The following is a 23,594-nucleotide window of genomic DNA, read 5'->3' as shown; positions in this document are numbered from 1 at the left end:
AATCTCTTTAACAAGTGGTGCTGGGAAAACTGGTCAACCACTTGTAAAAGAATGAAACTAGATCACTTTCTAACACCGCACACAAAAATAAACTCAAAATGGATTAAAGATCTAAATGTAAGACCAGAAACTATAAAACTCCTAGAGGAGAACATAGGCAAAACACTCTCAGACATAAATCACAGCAGGATCCTCTATGATCCACCTCCCAGAATTCTGGAAATAAAAGCAAAAATAAACAAATGGGATCTAATTAAAATTAAAAGCTTCTGCACAACAAAGGAAAATATAAGCAAGGTGAAAAGACAGCCTTCTGAATGGGAGAAAATAATAGAAAATGAAGCAACTGACAAACAACTGATCTCAAAAATATATAAGCAACTTATGCAGCTCAATTCCAGAAAAATAAACGACCCAATCAAAAAATGGGCCAAAGAACTAAATAGACATTTCTCCAAAGAACACATACAGATGGCTAACAAACACATGAAAAGATGCTCAACATCACTCATTATTAGAGAAATGCAAATCAAAACCACAATGAGGTACCACTTCACACCAGTCAGAATGGCTGCGATCCAAAAATCTGCAAGCAATAAATGCTGGAGAGGGTGTGGAGAAAAGGGAACCCTCCTACACTGTTGGTGGGAATGCAAACTAGTACAGCCACTATGGAGAACAGTGTGGAGATTCCTTAAAAAACTGGAAATAGAACTGCCTTATGACCCAGCAATCCCACTGCTGGGCATACACACCGAGGAAACCAGAATTGAAAGAGACACATGTACCCCAATGTTCTTCACAGCACTGTTTATAATAGCCAGGACATGGAAACAACCTAGCTGTCCATCAGCAGATGAATGGATAAGAAAGCTGTGGTACATATACACAATGGAGTATTACTCAGCCGTTAAAAAGAATTCATTTGAATCAGTTCTGATGAGATGGATGAAACTGGAGCCGATTATACAGAGTGAAGTAAGCCAGAAAGAAAAACACCAATACAGTATACTAACACATATATATGGAATTTAGAAAGATGGCAATGACGACCCTGTATGCAAGACAGCAAAAAAGACACAGATGTGTATAATGGACTTTTGGACTCAGGGAGAGGGAGAGGGTGGGATGATTTGGGAGAATGGCTTTCTATCATGTATACTATTATGTAAGAATTGAATCGCCAGTCTATGTCTGACGCAGGATACAGCATGCTTGGGGCTGGTGCATGGGGATGACCCACAAAGATGTTATGGGGAGGGAGGTGGGAGGGGGGTTCATGTTTGGGAACACATGTAAGAATTAAAGATTTTAAAATTAAAAAAATAAAAAATTAAAAAAAAAGAACTGTACAACTTCAGCTTCTTCAGCATTAGTGGTTGGGGGCATAGACTTGGATTACTATGATATTGAATGGCTTGTCTTGGAAATGAACAGAGATCATTCTGTCATTTTTGAGACTGCACCTAAGTATTGCATTTTGGAATTTTTTGCTGACTATGAGGGCTACTCCATTTCTTTTAAGGGATTCTTACCCATAGTAGTAGATATAATGGTCATCAGAATTAAATTTGCCCCTTCCTGTCCATTTTAGTTCACTGATCCCTAAAATGCCAATGATCACTCTTGCCATCTCCCGTTTGACCACTTTCAATTTGCCTTGATTCATGGACTTAACATTTCAGGTTCCTATGCAATATTGTACTCATTTCATATGCTAGCAAACTAATGCTCAAAATTCTCCAAGCTAGACTTCAACAATAAATGAACTAAGAACTTCCAGATGTTCAAGCTGGATTTAGAAAAGGCAGAGGAACCAGAGATCAAATTTCCAACATGTGTTGGATTATAGAAGAAGCAAGAGAATCCCAGAAAAACATCTACTTCTGCTTCATTGACTACTCTAAAGTCTTTGACTGTGTGGATCACAGCAAACTGTGGAAAATTATTTAAGAGATAGGAATACCAGACCACCTACCTGCCTTCTGAGAAATCTGTATGCAGGTTAAGAATCAACAGTTACAATCGGACATGGAACAACGAACTGGTTCCAAACTGAGAAAAGAGTATGTCAATGCTATATATTGTCATCTTGCTTATTGAACTTATATGCAGAGTACATCATTCAAAATGACAGGCTGCATGAAACACAAGCTGGAATCAAGATTTCTGGGAGAAATATCAATAATCTCAAATATTCAGATAACACCACTCTTATGATAGAAAGTGAAGAGGAACTAAAAAGAGCCTCTTGATGAAGGTGAAAGAGGAGAGTAGTTTTGATGTTAAAACTTAAAAGTCAGCATTCAAAAGATGAAGATCATGGCATCTGGTCCCATCACTTCATGGCAAATAGATGGGGAAACAATGGAAACAGTGAGAGACTATTTTCTTTGGCTCCAAAATCACTGCAGATGGTGACTGCAGCCATGAAATTAAAAGACGCTTGCTCCATGGAAGAAAAGCTATGACCAATCTAGACGGCATATTAAAAAGTAAAGACATTACTTTGCCAGCAAAGGTCCATCTAGTCAAAGCTATGGTTTTTCCAGTAGTCATGTCTGGATGTGAGATTTGGACTATAAAGAAAACTGAGCCCTATAGAATTGATGCTTTTGGACTGTGGCATTGGGGAAGACTCTTAAGAGTCTCTTGGAAAGGAAGGAGATCAAATCAGTCAATCCTAAAATCAGTCCTGAATATTCATTGGAAGGACTGATGCTAAAGCTAAAGCTCCAATACTTTGGCCACCTGATGTGAAGAGCTGACTCATTAGGAAAGACTCTATTGCTGGGAAAGATTGAAGGTGGGAGGAGAAGGGGACGACAGAGGATGAAATGGTTCGATGGCATCACCGACTCAACGGACACGAGTTTGAGCAAGTTCCAGGAGATGGTGAAGGACAGGGAAGACTGGTGTGCTGCAGTCCATGGGGTCACAAAGAACCGGACACGATTGAGGGAATGAACAACACCCTCCTTTATGGTCTAACTCTCACATATGTAGATGTCTAATGTCAAAACCGTAGGTTTGACTATATGGACCTTTGTCAGCATAGTGATGTCCTGGTCTCTTCATAAGACCCCTGACTCACTCTTCCACTAGGACCTATGACCTCAGTAGATGAGTCTAGTCCCGGCTCTCATTTCTGTCTTATTGAATTGTGTCTGGATATTATATTCATGCAGGGGTGAATGACTATAATACTTGATCATAGATTGTGTGTTTTCTTTGGGTACTTTGATGTTCATTCGTTCACTTATCCACTCCTCTACTATTTCTTGGGTGCTCATTTTACGTTCAGTGTTGTGCAAGTACCAGGGAATTGAGACCAGAAAATCACAGCTTGGAGACAGACATACAACCCACTATGATGGTCTAACAACAGCTGTAATGAAGGAGAGAGGCCTGAATTTGTGAGTTGGGGTGATAGTCAGGAGCTAGTGCTTGAACTGGGTCATAAAGGATGGCCCAGAGGAGGCACTTCAATCAGAGGCAAGAAAATCTGGGAGGCGCAGATGGCGAGCTCAGGGAGTCACAATGAGTTCAGAGAGTGCTGGGATGGAAGCAGGAGATGAGAGAGGTGGTGCAGGAGGTTCCAAAGGGATCACTACGGACCCTGCATATCCTGCTCAACAGTGAGGATTCAAATGAACTTGGATGAAGCCTGTCATTCCTCCACTGTATACTGATAGAATTTATATTGGTAGGCAGTAGAAACCACATTTTATAATTTCAGAGAGATATCTCCTGTACTAAGTTGCGTGCTACGTCATTTCAGTTGTGTCTGACTCTGCAACCATATGGACTGTAGCCGGCCAGGCTCCTGTGTCCATGGGGATTCTCCAGGCAAAAATACTGAAGTGAGTTGCCATGCCCTCCTCCAGGGGGTCTTCCCGACCCAGGGATCAAACCCATATCATATGTCTCCTGCACTGGCAGGTGTGTCCTTTATCACTAGCATTACCTAAGTTAATATTACTTGTATAATGGAGTCCTGATTGCTGAGTGGAGATTTATAATCTCCTCATATGTACTCATTTAGCAAAAACTCAAAGAGATAACACTATAACATACCCTATCATGTTTAAAATATTCTTCAATTCTTTCTCTCTTTCTGGTCAGCCTGAAACACTGAAAGGTATTTAGCTTGAGAGACCTGTCTGAAAGGCTTCCTGATTCTAAACTATGTGTGGATTGTCAGGGGTTAGTGCACATTGCAAGTACCTTCTGCTCGAGAAATTTACCTCCTGTGATGAATTTGATCTTCTCGCATACATGCAATCTGCTGACTTGCTTCTTTACATTATTTCTGATTACAGTTTTGGAAATAGCTTAGAAAGTAAGTTACTCGAAGAAAGGACCAAGGGACTTATGTTTCCTAATCAAACCGGATGGGCTTCCCTGGTGGCTCAGTGGTAAAGAATCCACCTGCAAATTCAGGAGATACATGTTCAATCCCTAGATTGGGAAGATCTCCTGTAGAATGGCAACCCACTCTAGTATTCTTGCCTAGGAAATCCCGTGGGCAGAGGAGTCTGGCAGGTTATAGGCCATGGGGTCGCAAAGAGTCTAAACAACAACAACAAAAACAGACTAAACAAGAACAGATCAAATCTGATGGCTGCAAGGTCTTGTTGTATTAGGTATTCATTGAAAGAAATATCTGCATGTTCTCACTTTTGCATGTTTTAGTTTGTTTTAAAGTGCCCTCAGTGCAAGTCTTTCAACAGGCCAGGGCATCACTCTCTATCTGATTTCCCATCTTCTCTGCAGGTGCCTAAACCCTGGCAAAGGCAGCAGAAGACATCGTGACTCAGGAGACAAAAGAAAACATGAACTTTAGCTTTCAACTGCATCTCCCCTGTACCCCAGCTGCGCAGCCTGAGAATGGGGAATTTATTCTTGGGAGTAAACGAATGTAAAATGCTGTTTTGCTTTCAATGTGGTCCCTCCTCTTCGAGCTCATTATTTCTTTACACATATCTAAATATGACTTAGTAATTTCACTTTGGTATGCAACTCAAATACAAGAAAAAAAAGGTGCTTGGGTTGCTCCAGAGTGTTTGATCCCAAACTGTAATGTGGTCTCATGCCTTTTCTTGCACTGGAATGAGATAAAAGAAAACAAGCTGTTTTGTTGTTACAGATCAAGGTGGTCTGAATGGCGATTCAGGACATAACCATGATCACGATGGGGAAACGAGAGGCTGTGTGATGTTTTCCTATTAGGCACAGTATGTCAGATTTGTGTAACTGTCAGAAAGGGTATTTCATTTCATGCCCAATTGTGATTTCTTTGTTGCTGTTGCCAGTTTTAAATTCCTGGCATCATCCTCAGTAAAACCGATGAGGACCGTTGTGAGCAGTCCTTTCCAATGGTAAGAGAATAGCTCATATTTCAGATTCTTATTATGTCCCTGTCCTGTTCTTCCTAAGAATTAACTTCACTCGTTATCCTCACAATACTGATGTGAGATAGAAGGTGTTATTTCCATTTTACAGATGAGAAAACTGAGACACAGGGAGTCTAAGTAACTTACCCAGGTTATATTGCTCATACACGATAGTGGAGCTGGAATTTAAACCCAAATAACCTTGCCAGGAATAGAGTGATGTAAGAAAGGTGCCCAGGGCACAAAATTTAAGGAAGCATTCCTTCTCAGTCTCCTGCATGTGCAGGATTCAAATTTGAGAGTGAGTGCCTCCTTAGATCGTGTGTCCAAGGCACTTTGTTGCTTGCCACACTTCAGTCTCAGCCTTATAAATAACCTTGGTTTGGAGCCTGGGTAGCCTGTTAACCTTCATACCTTCTGTCTCTCTGGTCCTGATTCTTATGGATTAGGGTCAGACTTCAGAGAAGTAGATAGAAGAGCCTGTAGGTCCTCAAGAGACCAGCAGAGATAAAGCCCAATGTAGGTATCTTTCTTTAGATATCTCCCTTCCTCTTGACTGGGTATTCTTTTCTTGTACTGTTCTCCCTGCCATTCTCCTCTGTTAAGGCTTTGTCTCACCCCAACCTTCTCCAGTGCAGAAAGCAATAAAGATACTCCACTTGAGAGGTAAATCTCTGATCCCATAAAGCATTAGAACAGCATCACAGCATATGTATCCTCAGTCAGACTCGCCTGCCCCCAAATACCTTATTTCCTCTTGTCAAATCCAGACACACTCCGAGGTGTGTGTTGGGGTCAGAGATAATCCAAGAATACATATCTAGAAGGCATCTCAAGATCTTAGAACAGGATCTAGTGAAGAGAAATTAAATTGTCTCTGAGAAAAGGGAAGGGTGCCCAGGGTAAGGTAATAGTGAGAACTCACCTCCCTAAACCCTGTACTCTTGAAAATCCTTCAGTACATGGCGTAGGTTTCAAAAGGTACCAGATTTTTCAGTTCGCTGACAATTGGTGAAATAATCAGTGTATCATTAGAACAAAGAGCTCTTTCTGTTCAGTCCTATAGAACCCACGAGTTAGGGGAACCACTGGGACTAGAGGCTGAGAACAGGGAAACTATCTCTAATTCTCTTGAGTGATGGACCGACCTGCCTCATGACTCAACGGGCCATAGAATAAGCATCTGTGAGTTATTATGAACACATGTGGAGGGCCAGAAGCAGCTGGGGCCTGAGTTGCAATAAAGGAAGGTGCATGTTATAATCTGGTAGCTTTTGAAAACTTCTCACCACCATACTGGAAAGCTCCTGGTAGTTCTACACAAATTTTTACCAGTGAATTCCCAGCAGATGGGTTGATGACGACGTCTCCTCTCTTACAAACATCATGCCAGCAGAGCCAAATGGGAAGGACCTCACCAAATGACATCATGCCAACAGAGCCAAATGGGAGAAGGAAATGGCAACCCACTCCAGTATTCCTGCCTGGAGAATCCCAGGGACGGAGGAGCCTGGTAGGCTACAGTCCATGGGGTCGCAAAGAGTCTGACAAGACTGAGCGACTTCACTTCACTTCACCATGTGGACAAGTCCAGAAGCACTAAGCCAAAGGAAGAGCTGAACGGTAAACAAGTGTCACTTGCCTCTTTGATCAGATTCATAAATCTGGGCCCAAGGCGCCATGGCTTGTGTCGGTGGCACTGTAGGGAGCTGACGGTCAGCTGGGAAGCCTGGTGGGAGGCAATGGCCACCATGTATACAGCATCATACATCAGAGCAGCTTCAGTCTGCGGAGGAAAACACAAGCCACATCTTCAATTCCACCTTTGCTTATATCCCTCTTTACCTGCAGAATCACTCTGCCCACTTCCTTATCTCCTATTTGTCTGATCTCAACAGCCATTTATTCTCCAGCTGCACACCTTTCCTTCTCCCATACCTATTTTTCTCTAAAATAATACCTTTGTACCCCAGAGTAAATTGTAGTCATGGCTCTGCTTCAAGTTATTTAAAAAAAAAGAAAAGAAAAAAATCAACTTGAATCAGCCACAAAAGACCTGATTCAGGAAACTGGTATGTTTGGAGTGTCTTTTGTTAAACCCGGTGTTAAGATCAACTATCAATACATTGAGTTAGAAGCTCAATATTTCAATATCAGATTTGGTCTCTCAGTGTTTACCTATCTCTTGTCTATTTACTTGATTATATTTTGTAGAAAGAGAGTGCTGTGAGCAAAATTAACATGTGATTTCTAGATAAAGATACTGATATCGGGCACTTCCACTGATCAGAGTCAAGAAGGCTGTAGTCATAGAATGAAATTCAATAGCAGATTTGAAGAGACCCTTAGAAGAACAGACCTCTGCAACTTGCTCAGAAAACATGTGTTCTTCTTAGCACTTGCTTTCCTGATAGACATTGGAACTAGCCATTCCTTTGGGGCCAGGGGGTTGGCTATGTCATTCTTCTACTCATGAGATTTCTCTCATTTGCAGAATTTCACATAATACTCTCAGTATTTTCTGAAGTACTACCCTGTGCTTTTTTTTTTTTTTTTTTAAAGATAACATCATATAATACCTTTGCATTTTACTTGGGGATTTTCACAGCAACTTCAAATAGACTAGTTCATTTGAAATTCTCAACAATCCCACAAAATAAACAGAACAGATGAATCAAGCTATTATTATTTAGGAAACTGACCTCCAGGCAGTATATTGATTTGTGTAGGGTCATAGAGATAACCAGTAATTTGTATAGTTAAATCAAAAATCTAGGTCACAGAATGAAGACTATGTGTAGTTTTCCAAAATAAGATGATTTATTCAGCATATATTTATTCAACATTTATTGAACATGTCTTGATGGAGGTAGAAAGAGAAAATAAGGGGAATTACATCTTGTATTCTATCAGTCTTTGAGTCCAGAGAATATGTCTACTTTGAATACTTATTATTCTGGGCAATCTCTATCACTGCATTTTTCATATAATATATTAATCTTTTTATATCTCTTTCTCAATAAAAGTGCTCAACTTCATTTTTTAGTGGCTAGCACAGTTCTTGACACATGAAAGTTGTTTAAAAAATGTTAGATGAAAGAATTAATGTTATTTCATGCTTAAAATAAAATAATTTTTTGTGAAAACTGTATAATTCTGAGGTTTTATGCTGTATTTCTAAGATTACTTGCTTCACTCACACTTAATATGAGTGATATGTAGAAACCATAATGGTGATAATTGTTAACGCTTAAAAATATTCTGATCATTTCAGTTCAAGGCTGATATAATCAGTTTTATAGATCAGAAAACTGAAGTTCAGGGAAATTAAGTGACTAGTCTAAGGCCTATCTATTGACACAATGGGACTTTTAAAAAGGCAGCCTATCTTAATAGATGACATTTATAGAGCACAACAAAGATCCATCTAGTCAAGGCTATGGTTTTTCCAGTGGTCATGTATGGATGTGAGAGTTGGACTGTGAAGAAAGCTGAGCACCAAAGAATTGATGCTTTTGAAGTGTGGTGTTGGAGAAGACTCTTGAGAGTCCCTTGGACTGCAGGGAGATCCAATCAGTCCATTCTGAAGGAGATCAGCCCTGGGATTTCTTTGGAAGGAATGATGCTAAAGCTGAAGCTCCAGTACTTTGGCCACCTCATGCGAAGAGTTGACTCTTTGGAAAAGACTCTGATGCTGGGAGAGATCAGAGGCAGGAAGAGAAGGGGACGACAGAGGATGAGATGGCTGGATGGCATCACCGACTCGATGGACATGAGTTTCAGTGAACTCCAGGAGTTCGTGATGGACAGGGAGGCCTGGCGTGCTGTGATTCATGGGGTCGCAAAGAGTCGGACATGACTGAGTGACTGAACTGAACTGAACTGAACTGAACTATATGTCAGGGCTTCGCAAGTGGCTCAGCAGTAAAGAATATCCCTGTAATGCAGGAGACACAGGAGATATGGGTTTGATCCCTGGGTTGGGAAGATCCCCTAAAGGAAGAAATGACAGCCCACTCCAGTATTCTTGCTGGGAAAATCCCATGGACAGAGGAGCCTGGCAGGTTAGCTACAATCTGTAGGGTCACAAAGAGTTGGACACAACTGAACATGCACATACATTGGTTTATATGTCAGGAACTCTTCCAAATATTTTGCAGTCATAGTGTCTTCACCATAATTTCTACTCCTTTATGGATGAAGAAATGACACAGTTAAACGTCCCCAAACTAGTGATGAGAAAGCTAAGATTCAAACACAGGAAGTTGGTGCTAGAGTTTATGGTCTCAACCACAAAGCTGAGTTGCATCTAAACCAAGTATTTCGATGGTGATTTAATGATTATAAATAATAGGTCAACATGATCAATATCTATTGGCGATTAACTACATTCTAGACACTAGGGACATAACAGAAGCAGAAGATATTAAGAAGAAGTGGCAAGAATACACAGAAGAACAGTACAAAAAAGAACTTCATGACCAAGATAAATTACGATGATGTGATCACTCACCTAGAGCCAGACATCCTGGAATATGAAGTCAAGTGGTCTTTAGGAAGCATCACTATGAACAAAGCTAGTGGAGGTGATGGAATTCCAGTGGAGCTATTTCAAATCCTGAAAGATGATGCTGTGAAAGTGCTGCACTCAATATGCCAGCAATTTGGAAAACTCAGCAGTGGCCACAGGACTGGAAAAAGTCAGTTTTCATTCCAATCCCAAAGAAAGGCAATGCCAAAGAATGCTCAAACTACCACACAATTGTACTCATCTCACATGCTTGTAAAGTAATGCTCAAAATTCTCCAAGCCAGGCTTCAGGAATATGTGAACCGTGAACTTCCAGATGTTCAAGCTGGTTTTAGAAAAGGCAGAGGAACCAGAGATCAAATTGCCAACATCTGATGGATCATCAAAAAAGCAAGAGAATTCCAGAAAAACATCTATCTGCTTTATTGACTATGCCAAAGCCTTTGACTGTGTGGATCACAATAAACTGTGGAAAATTCTGAAAGAGATGGGAATAGCAGACCACCTGAACTACCTCTTGAGAAACCTGTATGCAGGTCAGGAAGCAACAGTTAGAACTGGACATGGAATGACAGATTGGATCCAAATAGGAAAAGGAGTACGTCAAGGCAGTATATTGTCACTCTGCTTATGTAATGTATATGCAGAGTATATCATGAGAAACGCTGGGCTGGAAGAAGCACAAGCTGGAATCAAGATTTCCAGGAGGAATATCAATAATCTCAGATATGCAGATGACACCACCCTTATGGCAGAAAGTGAAGAGAAACTAAAGAGCCTCTTGATGAATATGAAAGAGGAGAGTGAAACAGTTGGCTTAAAACTCAACATTCAGAAAACTAAGATCATGGCATCTGGTTCCATCACTTCATGGCAAATAGATGGGGAAACAGTGAAAACAGTGGCTGACTTTATTTTTCTGGGCTCCAAAATCACTGCAGATGGTGATTGCAGCCATGAAATTAAAAGACACATACTGCTTAGAAGGAAAGTTATGACCAACCTAGACAGCATACTAAAAAGCAGAGACATTACTTTGCCAACAAAGGTCCATCTAGTCAAGGCTATGGTTTTTCCAGTAGTCATGTATGGATGTGAGAGTTGGACTATAAAGAAAGCTGAGCATCAAAGAATTTATTCTTTTGAACTGTGGTGTTGGAGAAGACTCTTGAGGGTCCCTTGGACTGCAAGGAGATCCAACCAATCCTTCCTAAAGGAGATCAGTCTTTGATGTTCATTGGAAGGACTGATGTTGAAGCTGAAACTCCAATACTTTGGCCACCTGATGCGAAGAGCTGACTCATTTGAAAAGACCCTGATGCTGGGAAAGATTGAGGGCAGGAGGAGAAGGGGACGACAGAGGATGAGATGGCTGGATGGCATCACTGACTCGATGGACATGGGTTTGGGTGAACTCCAGAAGTTGGTAATGGACAGGGAGGCCTGGTGTGCTGTGATTCATGGGGTCACAAAGAGTCAGACACGACTGAATGACTGACTGAACTGAAGTGAAACATTATAAGCATTTTACATGTTATCTTCTTTAAATACTGAAATTAAACCTTCAAAGAAGGTATTTTCCCCATTTTGAAAATGAAGAGTGAAAGTGTTAGTTGCTTAATCATGTCTGACTCTTTGTCACCCCATTTACTGTAGTCCACCAAGCTCCTCTGTCCATGGACTTCTCCATGTTAGAAGACTGGAGTGGGCAAAAAAAAAAAAAAAAAAAGACTGGAATGGGTAGCCATTTCCTTCTCCAGGAAATCTTTCAGACCCAAGGATCAAGCCCATGTCTTCTGCATTGGCAGGCAGATTCTAAACTGTCTGAGCCACCAGGAAAACCCAAGTACAAACAGAGAAATTGAAACTTGAATGTTCCAGAAATAACTTTAATAATAAGTTGCCTAAAGTTATAAAGCCAGTAAGGGAAAGAGCAAGGATTTCATCTTGGGATGAAGGTTGAGTTCAGAGCATATGTTCTCAACTACCATGGGGCTACTTGGGGCTTTTGAGCCTTGGAATGTACCTTTTTAAAATATACATTTGTATGTATATTCACTAGTTAGCTGATTGATGATTGATTTGATAGAGAAGTGTGAGGAGAGGAATTCCAAAGGTCTAACTTTTCTATACACTTAACTTAGTGACTAGTATTTCAACTTTCTTTGTCAAGGTTGTCTCTATACTGAGCTAAGTAATAAGAAGATTCAAAACTATAGGCCAGATTGGTGCTTTCCAAATTCAAAGAAGAAAATAATTTATTCTAAAGCTATGCTTCCCTTTTTATACAATGTTTTCTTAGAGTGAGGAGACATTTAAGTACTTTATAGCACTAATAAACTACCAGTGAATTTCCTCCCCTTTACAGTTTTATGCTAGAGGCCTGCTTACCAAACAGCAACTCTCAAGCCATTTTAAGTAAATATATACAAAGAAATGGCCAGTGTTTCAAATTTTATTCTTCCAAATGTGTTTGTTTTCACATTCTATTTACATGTAAAGCTTAGAAGACACCACATGCTCAGTGTCTCTAAGAGAATATTTTTTTAGCACATGGATCACAAAAGAGGCACATTGCTTCTTTCCAGTGCACAATATTTTGGTGATTATAATGATATGCAATAAAGGATTAACTCAGAGGACTTAGGGTGCTCAAACCCTTCCAATTCCAAAGAAAGGACTAACTAGTCTTTGACTTCTGGGAGATTACATCTTTAGAATATTCTGCCTAATCAGAGTGTCTTTGCATCAGCGGGGTCATGGGTAATACAAATAGTTTATGCTAACAGTGTGACTCATGGTGATTGCCTATTTTTGTTCACTTGGTGCTCTGGACCTTGTCATATCAGTTTGACCTCTGGAGTGACTGGAGACTAACTGAGGCAGCTGGGTAGGTGCTCTGTGCCTATGTGACTGACCCCCCATAAAATTCCTGGACACTGAGCCTCAGATGAGCTTCCCTGGTTGGCAACAGTTCATATATTTTGTCACACATCTTTGCTGAGAGAATGAAACACTGTCAATGCAGACTTGGTCTCTGTGACTTTTGTTGATTTTAATCTGTACCCTTTTGCTGTAACAAATTGTAACTATGAATATAACAGCTTTTCTGGTTTCTGAGTCCTCCTAAATGAAGTGAAAGTCACTCAATTGTGTCCAACTCTTTGTGACCCCATGGAATATATACAGTCCATGGAATTTTCCAGGCCAGAATACTAGAGTGGGTTGCCTTTCCCTTCTCCAGGGGATTTTCCCAACCCAGGGACTGAACCCAGGTCTCCCACTTTGCTGGTAGATTCTTTACCATCTGAGTCACCAGGGAAGCTCTTGGGGACACCAATAAAGTGGCCTTGGGAACCCCAATACAAACCAATGAGATGTTATGTCACTTTAGGGATGAGAGTCTGAGACAGCTTTATGGAGTCTCCACATTTTCCTCCCTGCCTGGTATGTTGCTGTTGTTGGAAAAACCTAGAGGAGATCAGCGAGCTGAAGGGAGACCCAGTCTTTGGAGAGCAAATATGTGCAATGCATGGATTTTCCATCTTCTCTCCAAATTTGGAAACATTCACATTACCCCGATATGGATAAACAAGTCATTTCTCTCGGAGGGAAATGCTTTCAAATAGTGCCTCATCCCCCTCATTTCCTAGTTTCCTCTATTAAAATGTTAATATCTCACCCACACATAGAGCTAACAGCAATTTGCCTCTTAGTATGAATTAGCTGGTTTCCTTCTTTTCTGAGACACACCCCTTGAAACAAGGAGGATTCTGACAAGGGTGAGAAGGCTCGTGTTTTGGCTAAAAGATCCCTGCAAGGGAACACAGGGTAGTGGGGTGGATGCTTCTGAGGGAGCCAAAGTGCTAGGAGAGTCAGTGAGCACTCAGAAAGTAGGGAAGAGCAACTTGCAAGTGAGCTTGCATTTGCAAGAAGGTTGTGGAAGGTAGCAAAGATACCACCTTGTACTCATTATCTAGAAATTCAGTAATTAAGAGAGCAGCTTTAGTAAAATCTGGCACAGAAGTTGGCATACTGAGAATCTCAGTGAGTATTTGCCAGCTTTTGAGAAAGACAGGAATAGGGAAAAGATGACTTATGCAGAGTTGGAAAACAGAACTGGGTGATGCCATTGGTCATACAGCTCACACAGATCCCAGGGAACAGGCCATCTTGGACTAGACTTGCAAACAGAAGAAGGTGTGTCTTTGTAGACAATTGGACCCTGACTTCAATAAGATAGAATCTCTCTTTCAGAAAGCCTTTTGTTCTTCTTTCATTGAATACAAATTGGCAAAACAGCAGGTACCATTACGTAAATTCAAGACTATGTCCTAAAGGCTTTGTGTACGTTGCCTGATTGAATTTGTAAAGTATTATTATACAGAATGCAGATGAGCTAGGAGGTTCAGAGAGGCTACACAATTTAAGATATTTAGTTATTCAGGGACATAGGAAGGACTAAACTAGGTTTTCTTAATCTGGAAAGATCTTGCTTTTTCTACGGAATCCCACTGCCTGTTGTATCACAAGGGTAGATTCGAGGGCAATAGACAGTCAGGGTGACACTCAAGTTGGAGACTCAAAGTTGTCTTCTCTATGGTTCATCATTACAGGAAACAGTTACATGTGAGATAAGGGTACTGACTTAACTTCACATTGTGAATGCATTTGAAGAACTGGGAAGGCACATGACAGATCAATGTGTGGTTGTTTCCATGGCTGTATGCCATATTGAATCACACAGAATTTTGGTTCACAATCAGAGAAGAATCCATCTGAGAATGGTCCGCTCCATTATCAAAGCCTATCCTCAAAACCCAATAGATTGAATTAGTCCAAGAGAGAAATTTAAACGTAGAGAAAAGAAATGAAGTACATTTTACAGAATCACTCTATTCAGTTAACTAACATTTCAGCTGATAAAACACTTTTTTTAAAATCTCAAGGTGTTTTTAAATAATGAGTTTCACTATTTTTGTACTCTTGACTCAGTTTTAGAAAAGGCAGAGGAACCAGAGATCAAATTGCCAACATCCACTGGATCATCGAAAAAGCAAGAGAATTCCAGAAAAACATCTATTTCTGCTTTATTGACTATGCCAAAGCCTTTGACTGTGTGGATCACAATAAACTGTGGAAAATTCTGAAAGAGATAGGAATACCAGACCACCTAACCTAGCTCTTGAGAACTCTGTATGCAGGTCAGGAAGCAACAGTTAGAACTGGACATGGAACAACAGACTGGTTCCAAATAGGAAAAGGAGTACATCAAGGCTGTATATTGTCACCCTGCTTATTTAACTTCTATGCAGGGTACATCATGAGAAACACTGGACTGGAAGAAATACAAGCTGGAATCTAGATTGCCAGGAGAAATATCAATAACCTCAGATATGCAGATGACACCACCCTTATGGCAGAAAGTGAAGAGGAGCTAAAAAGCCTCTTGATGAAAGTGAAAGAAGAGAGTGAAAAAGTTGGCTTAAAGCTCAACATTCAGAAAACCAAGATCATGGCATCTGGTCCCATCACTTCATGGGGAATAGATGGGGAAACAGTAGAAACAGTGTCAGACTTCATTTTTCTGGGCTCCAAAATCACTGCAGATGGTGACTGCAGCCATGAAATTAAAAGACGCTTACTCCTTGGAAGAAAAGTTATGACCAACCTAGATAGTATATTCAAAAGCAGAGACATTACTTTGCTGACTAAGGTCCGTCTAGTCAAGGCTATGGTTTTTCCTGTGGTCATGTATGGATGTGAGAGTTGGACTGTGAAGAAGGCTGAGCGCCGAAGAATTGATGCGTTTGAACTGTGGTGTTGGAGAAGATTCTTGAGGGTCCCTTGGACTGCAAGGAGATCCAACCAGTCCATTCTGAAGGAGATCAACCCTGGGATTTCTTTGGAAGGAATGATGCTAAAGCTGAAGCTCCAGTACTTTGGCCACCTCATGCGAAGAGTTGACTCACTGGAAAAGACTCTGATGCTGGGAGAGATTGGGGGCAGGAGGAGAAGGGGATGACCCAGGATGAGATGGCTGGATGGCATCACCGACTTGATGGATGTGAGTCTGAGTGAACTCTGGGAGATTGTGATGGACAGGGAGGCCTGGTGTGCTGCGATTCATGGGGTTGCAAGGAGTCGGACATGACTGAGCAACTGAACTGAACTGACTCAGTTAACAGTTTTCTTAATTAACTCAATTTTGACCCTGTTTTTAATGTCAATATTTTTTTATTATTAATATATGTATTTCTTACATCTGAAGTCAAAATTCTTGGACTTACATATTTTCAGGTTTGAATGTGTTCTGACATAATAATATGCTTTGAAGATATTTTTAGAGTATAATGTTCTAAGAAATTCTTAATTGTTAAAAAATTGAAAAGTAGATAAGTAGATGGAATGTCAAAATACATAGTTTTTAAAAAAATCCTATATTTTATGTTCATAAGGGCATCTGTGCATGTACGTGGCACACACAAAGATAATGGGCTACAGAGAGATTCACTTTGGAGAACAGTGAGGAAATGGCATGCAATTTTGGAGAAAGCAAGTCCATTAAAAGAGTATTACTTAATTATTGATAGTGGTTAGTGTATGTCTACTTTTTGAAATAATATTATTACTTTAGAATAATCTCTGTTTTTATTAATCATGCCCATTTCTCATTTATAGATGCTCTCTTTGGACTTTTGCAGTATTATCTCAGGGCTATGTGAGTATTTTTCCTTTAATATCTTGAGTCTTAGTAGACCTCAGTTCATACATAGTAGACCTCAATTATTAGTACATTAATTCTTTTATTAAATCCATGTTTATTGAAGGCCTGTTTTGTGCCAGCCTTTCCCTAGTGTTCAGAATATAGCAAAATATGAAAAGACAAAATTTCCAGCTTCATGGAGTTTATATTCTTGTAGGTGATGGCAGCAAACAAACAAATCTGAATATGACATATTGGCATAAGGGCTACAAAGAAAAGTAAAACAGGTTAGGGGAGGGAGAATAAGAGGAAGAGAGGGTTCTAGACTAGGTAGCAGGTTTATAGAAGGTATCTTCAGTGATATAACCTTTGAGCAAACATGAATAGGGGAAAATTCCAAGCACTGGAAGCAGCAAATGCTAGAGATGCAAGAATGAAGTAAGTCCAAAAGAGAAAAAAATATTTCATATTAGCCCAAAATGTGGAATCTAGAAAAATGGTAAAGATGAACCTATTTGCAAAGCAGAAACAGAGATACAGACATAGAGAACAAACATATGGATACTAAGTGGGGAAGGGTGCTGTGGGATAACTTGGGAGATTGAGACTGACGTATGTACACTATTGATACTGTGGATAAACCATTACTAATGAGAACCTACTGTATAGCACAGGGAACTCTACTCATTGCTCTGTGGTAATCTGAATGGGAAGGAAATCCAGAAAAAGGGGGATATATGTAGATGTATGCTGGACTCACTCACCTCACACGCTAGTGAAGCAATGAGCAAAACTCTCCAAGCCAGGCTTCAGCAGTACATGAACTGTGAACCTCCAGATGTTTAGGCTGGTTTTAGAAAAGGCAGAGGAACCAGAGATCAAATTGTCATCATCCGTTGGATTATCGAAAAAGCAAGAAAGTTCCAGAAAAACATCTATTTCTGCTTTATTGACTATGCCAAAGCCTTTGACTCTGTAGATCACAATAAACTGTGGAAAATTCTGAAAGAGATGGGAATACCAAACCACCTGACCTGCCTCCTGAGAAACCTGTATGCAGGTCAGGAAGCAACAGTTAGAACTGGATGTGGAAAAACAGACTGATTCCAAATAGGAAAAGGAGTATGTCAAGGCTGTAGATTGTCACCCTGCTTATTTAACTTCTATGCAGAGAACATCATGAAAATGCTGGGATGGACGAAGCACAAGCTGGAATCAAGATTGCCAGGAGGAATATCAATAACCTCAGATATGCTGATGACACCACTCTTATGGCAGAAAGCAAAGAACTAAAGAGCTTCTTGATGAAAATGAAAGAGGAGAGTGAAAAAGTTGGCTTAAAACTCAACATTCAGAAAGCTAAGATCATGGCCTCCAGTCCCATCACTTCATGGCAAATAGATGGGGAAACAGTGGAAACAGTGACAGACCTTATTTTCTGGGGCTCCAAAATCACTGCAGATGATAATTGCAGCCATGAAATTAAGAAGCTTGCTCCTTGGAAGAAAAGTTATGACCAACTTAGATAGCATATTAAAAAGCAGAGACATTACTTTGCCAACAAAGGTCCATCTAGCCGAGGTTATGGTTTTTCCAGTGGTCATGTATGGGTATGAGAGTTGGACTATAAAGAAAGCTGAGCGCCGAAGAATTGATGCTTTTGAACTGTGGTGTTGGAGAAGACTCTTGAGAGTTCCTTGGACTGCAAGGAGATCCAACCAGTCCATCCTAAAGGAGATCGGTCCTGGGTGTTCATTGGAATGACTGATGTTGAGTCTAAAACTCCAATCCTTTGGCCACCTGATGTGAAGAGCTGACTCATTTGAAAAGACCCTGATGCTGGGAGGGATTGGGGGCAGGAGGAGAAGGGCACGACAGAGGATGAGATAGTTGGATGGCATCACTGACTCAATGGACATGGGTTTGGGTGGACTCTGGGAGTTGGTGATGGACAGGGAGGCCTGGCTTGCTGCAGTCCATGGGGTCACAGAGAGTTGGACATGACTGAGTGACTGAACTGACTGATGCCTGACTCACACCAAAAAAATAACACAACACTGTAAAGCAACTATACTCCAGTAAAAATTTAGAAAAAAATAATGAATGAAATATGGACCTGAAATATATAGACACAGTGGAATTGAAACTAAAGGAGTTTTTATCTTTAAGGTAGAGAAGAAGGAGTTTGAGTTCAGAGGCTATTTGAGAACAAAGACTTGATAACACTGGGCCTGCTCTTGGGGACTTGGGGTGTGCTTTCTTGACTCAACCATCAGTCCATCAGATGCCCTTATTGTTGGTGGTGTTGTTCAGTTGCTAAGTCATGTCCGACTCTTTGCAACCCCATGCACTGCAGCATGCCAGGTTTCCCTGTCCTTCAATATCTCATAGAGTTTGCTGAAGCTGATGTCCATCAAGTCGGTGATAGGCTATCCAATCATCTCATCCTCTTTCACCCCTTTCTCCTCTTGTCCTCCATCTTTCCCAGCATCAGTCTTTTCCAATGAGTCAGCTCTTTGCATCAGGTGGCCATAGTATTGGAGTTTCAGCTTCAGCATCAGTCTTTCCAGTGAATATTTAGAGTTGATTTCCCTTATTTTTCTGGAGAAGGAAATGGCAACCCATTCCAGTACTCTTCCCTGGAAAATTCCATGGATGAAGGAGCCTGGTAGGCTATAGTCCATGGGGTCGCAAAGAGTCGGACACGACTGAGCAACTTCACTTCCCTTATTATACTTGCCCTGTAAGCTTCCTGTGACTGTTTCTCTACTCCCAAATTAGCTAAAAGGAAACAGTGAACTGCAAAATGGACTCTTTGGAAAAATACAGGTCAACATTATGCTTCACAGGATCAGTGGCAAGGCTCTATCTGCGTAACCGTGGGATCTGCCTTCTAGTGGCCAACTGAGAGTTACCACTGTTTTTCACCAATAATGGCATAATCTAACATAGTTGCTCTACCCACTTTAATAGCAACCTGCTGAGCCACCTTCTGTTCTAATAAATCCCTATTTCCCTTTATAATTTATAATAATAACAACAACAACAATGTTAATAACAGTGACTCCTCTGGTTGGATGAGAAGACTACAGTGAACTCTAGACAGTCTCTCATCCTTGGGGACTTGGGGCTGCCATGCTTCCTGTCCACGGGACTGGTGACCCTGACTGGGTGAGAATGGTATTGTTCTATCTGCCTTATTCAATGCTTTGTCTCATCTCAGTCAATATGCACAAACTCTTCTGTCAGCTCAGTATAATTGAAGACAATGGACAATTTTTTAAAATAAATTAAGACATACTTGTGATGAATAATTAATGTCTGGCATGAATTCACATCTGTATTAAGGCAGGTCCAAGCTCTAACTCTTTCAGTGGTGCTCAAGGAACACAGGTAAAAATGACTCACAGTCTCATGCTGTGATAGAGATCTTGTTTGAGAAGTAGGGGTAGAGGGTGGACAGAAGATTTTGAACCATATGTGAACACATTGGAATACAACTCCAGAAGGAAAGATATACCAGCAGCTTTTTTTTTTTTTAACACTCTCTCTCTCCTTCCCTCCCTCCCTTTCTCTCTCTTTACCTTTCATTTCAAAAGTCTAGCATTTCCTTGGATATTTTCTACTTCCTATTCAAAGCAATGTTTCAAGTCATCCCAAGGCTCATTTGTACCAAAATGCTTTCCATCATTATCTCTCAGATCACTTTGTATATTTTAAGAGTTATTTCAGGTTTGAACAAAAGACAGGGACCTTAAACACGGAATCATCCAGAACCACTTAATTCATTCATTTCTTCTTCTTTTTTTTTCATTTGTACCTTGTTCAAAAAAGATAGAAAAAGAAGAGAAATCCCAAGTTTATTTATCTGTGAGATGATGCCTTTCAGTTATCAGTAAATTGCATCTTAAAAGCAAGAGAGTTTCTCCTGATGATGGGAACAGAGAATGAAATACTATGCCAATTTAAAATGCTATTACCTGCCCACATTCCCAATATCTTTTCCCTTGGATGACACTGTTCTGACATAGAGATCTTTTTTTTTTTTTTATTTCCTGCAATTTTCTTCCATCACACAGGGAGCTTCATTAGAGAAATAAAGCTAGGGTAGGTGCATTTGACAACAAGAGACAAATGATGTTAGTGAGCAGCTCTCTGATGAGGCAGTTTGCAATTTATGTGTTCAGCAGAGTACCTCTCTCTCCGTTGGAGGCAGGCTTGGCATCTGCTTTGAGAGCGACATATGGCTGGTGTAAAGCACCGTCAGTGCCTGCAAAGGTGCGCCTTCCTGCACCCAGGACAAGAAGAGTGTGAACACTCCAACCATATGGAAATTTGGATTTTTTCACGTGTGCTTCTGCTTGCTGAGATGCGGCAGAAGCAAGGAGAGCAAACTGGTTCTGAAGAACCTTTACAGGCAACTTGTTCCTCCTCTTTCCCTCCCTCCTTCCCAAGGCCACATTCCCAGGAGGTAACCCGTTTCCCACTTCCCCTTGTTTTGGTTTATGCTTTGCCACCATTTAGCTGACAGTGGTGACTGTCTCGCATTTACCTTTTTATGTGAGGCCATTACTGTCAGGAAGTTGAAAAGAGCAGTTTTTGACAGTTGCCATGCACAAGCTTTCAAAATCCATAAAAATCCTTCCTCCTCCTCTCATACAAGGCTAGGCACAGGTTATAACACGTTTCTCTTGCAGGACAGAAAGCATGCTATGTGTGTTCTAAGTCGTTTCAGTAGTGTCCGACTCATTGTAACCCACAGGACTGTAGCTCGCCAGGCTCCTCTGTCCACAGAATTCTCCAGGCAAGAATACTGGAGTGGATAGCCATTCTCTTCTCCAGGGGATTTTCCTGACCCAGGGATTGAACCCGGGTCTCCTGTGTTGAAGGCAGATTCTTTACCATCTGTGCTACCAGGGGAGCCCATAGAAAGCATTTGAGAGTCTTAACCTAACCCCTGAAGAAGTCAAACATTATCTCAAATGATTTTATTTTAAAGCTACTTACAGTCATCATGCCATCCAAAAGGCCAGTCTCAGGCCTGGGTGGAGCCTGCAATCTTTCCATGGACCACTTCTCAATGATGGCGGACACGTGCGGGTTGTCAATATTCAGTAGCCGAAACCCAGTCATGTTTACACCACTGTACCTATAGAGTTCCAGATCTAAAGCAAATAAGTCCTGCACAGTATTAAAAATGATAAAAGAAGAAAGAGTTAACGTTTTCAAAGTTCTTGATGCAAAAGAGAGCTAACACTTGCAGAAGCAACAAACAGATTAAAACAAGCATGGCAGCGATCATCACACTGGTTCTATAAAAGAACGTTTCCTGTTGTTCTTCATTTGCACGCTGCCTGACAAATTCTAAGGCAGTAATAATTTTCATTTTCATCCATTTGTTTTTGCAATACTGTAAGAGCTTGTATATGGAGAAGGAAATGGCAGCCCACTCCAGTGTTCTCGCCTGGAGAATCCCAGGGACGGGGGAGCCTGGTGGGCTGCCGTCTATGGGGTCACACAGAGTCGGACATGACAGAAGCGACTTAGCAGCAGCAGAATTTTTATAAACCAAGAACAGGAATTAAGCTGCCAATAATTAGCATGCCCTCGGACACAGGATATGCCATTCTGGGAAGCTAGAGCATTTTGTTCCTAAGGATATAGTCCTTTGGGGAGTTGAAAGGGGCCTCTGTCTCCATTCAGTACACTGCTTTTGTTTTCTAGATGAGGAAACCGAGGTTCTCGGTGGTGATGTGGCTGACCTGAGAATGATCCATTTGTAGTGGCAGTACTGCCTGTCTCCCTCATAACTTTCTGCCCCATGCTGCAAAGGAGGTGAAGTTTGGATCTTGCATATACATTTGACAGGAAGATCACTCTCAGTGAAAAAAAAAAAAAAATTTCTTGGCTCATTGAAACTAACCCATGTCTCATATAATGAGAGCATGAAAATTGCTCACTAGACACAAGCTTAGAATAAGAAACAAACGGTTCTTTTCAGAGAATAAACTAGAGCCTGTGGTTGTATGGATATGAATCTTAACAGTAGGACTTGTTCTTTTAGATAATGTTTCAGGGGAAAAAACTTGAACCCATCCTAGTATTTTCCATTATATATGAGGGCTGAATTTAAACCAAAAGTTTTGTTGGTTTGCATTTAAAATAGACTTAAGTGATCATTTCAACTTTTTTCATATAGACAAAGGTTAGACTCTAAAGCATGTCATTAAAATATCTCACATTTTGGAATAAACCAAAATTTCAAAATAGTATTTAATGGTTAATAAAAGGAAAAAAAAAAAAAAAAAAACTTCCGTAAAAATTTTCTACCAGTGTGACTGTTTTATTGAAAGTACAAGACAGCACATTATCTGCGATGATAGTTGTTAACTAAAGAGGAAAACCTAAGGAACACTTCATGATTTATATGTGTGGAAAATGCATACACATTTATTCTTTTGAATAATTCTTTTCTATATCACTACTTCCAAGATAACTTTACATTAGACTGTGGAATCTTAAGAATGCAGTTCTGAACTCTTGGCTCATGTGAGAAAAAAAAATGCACTGCCTTTTAAATTGTTATGTCTACTTCTCTTGCATTAAGTAATTTTCTTTTGTCTTTAAGTTCCATTAATACTCATGAACAAAACTGGTAAGACAACAAAAGCAAAGCATGGCAGAATGCAGATAAAACCAAAGTAAATTGCTTAAAGAAGCAAATTTAAAGAATAAGATCCAAGGCAGAATGATTCCTTAAGCACACTCAATGAATACAAGGAAAGTTAACTCAAGTTACAGGGGGTCAGAGAGAAACTTCAGGATGCATATTGATTCCCTTATTAATTCAACAGTACAGAAATACAATACACTAATGTGAATACGCTAAATATGTGCACAGTTCATTTGGTCTCCAAATTGTTTCTGTGCAAGATAGAATATGGAGAGTTCGAGGGCCAATT

The 23,594-nt window shown here is 40.4% G+C and overlaps 1 protein-coding gene across 9 annotated transcripts in view; it reads right to left on the bottom strand.

The window, feature by feature from the left end:
* Nucleotides 1-23,594, bottom strand: part of GRIK1 (glutamate ionotropic receptor kainate type subunit 1) — a 466,511-nt gene that overhangs the window by 108,564 nt on the left and 334,353 nt on the right. For all 9 annotated transcript variants that reach the window (XM_068967473.1, XM_068967638.1, XM_068967554.1 and 6 more), the window contains 2 exons: nucleotides 21,640-21,813; nucleotides 7,039-7,182 (listed from right to left, as the gene is read on the bottom strand). In XM_068967473.1, the coding sequence (XP_068823574.1) occupies nucleotides 7,039-7,182; nucleotides 21,640-21,813 (318 nt within the window). The remainder of the gene's footprint in view (nucleotides 1-7,038; nucleotides 7,183-21,639; nucleotides 21,814-23,594) is intronic.

Source organism: Capricornis sumatraensis, chromosome 1, assembly GCF_032405125.1.
Source record: "Capricornis sumatraensis isolate serow.1 chromosome 1, serow.2, whole genome shotgun sequence".
In the NCBI taxonomy this organism is placed as follows: domain Eukaryota; kingdom Metazoa; phylum Chordata; class Mammalia; order Artiodactyla; family Bovidae; genus Capricornis; species Capricornis sumatraensis.
The sequence above is the reverse complement of the archived record's forward strand: the minus strand, read 5'-3'. Positions and strand labels throughout refer to the sequence as shown.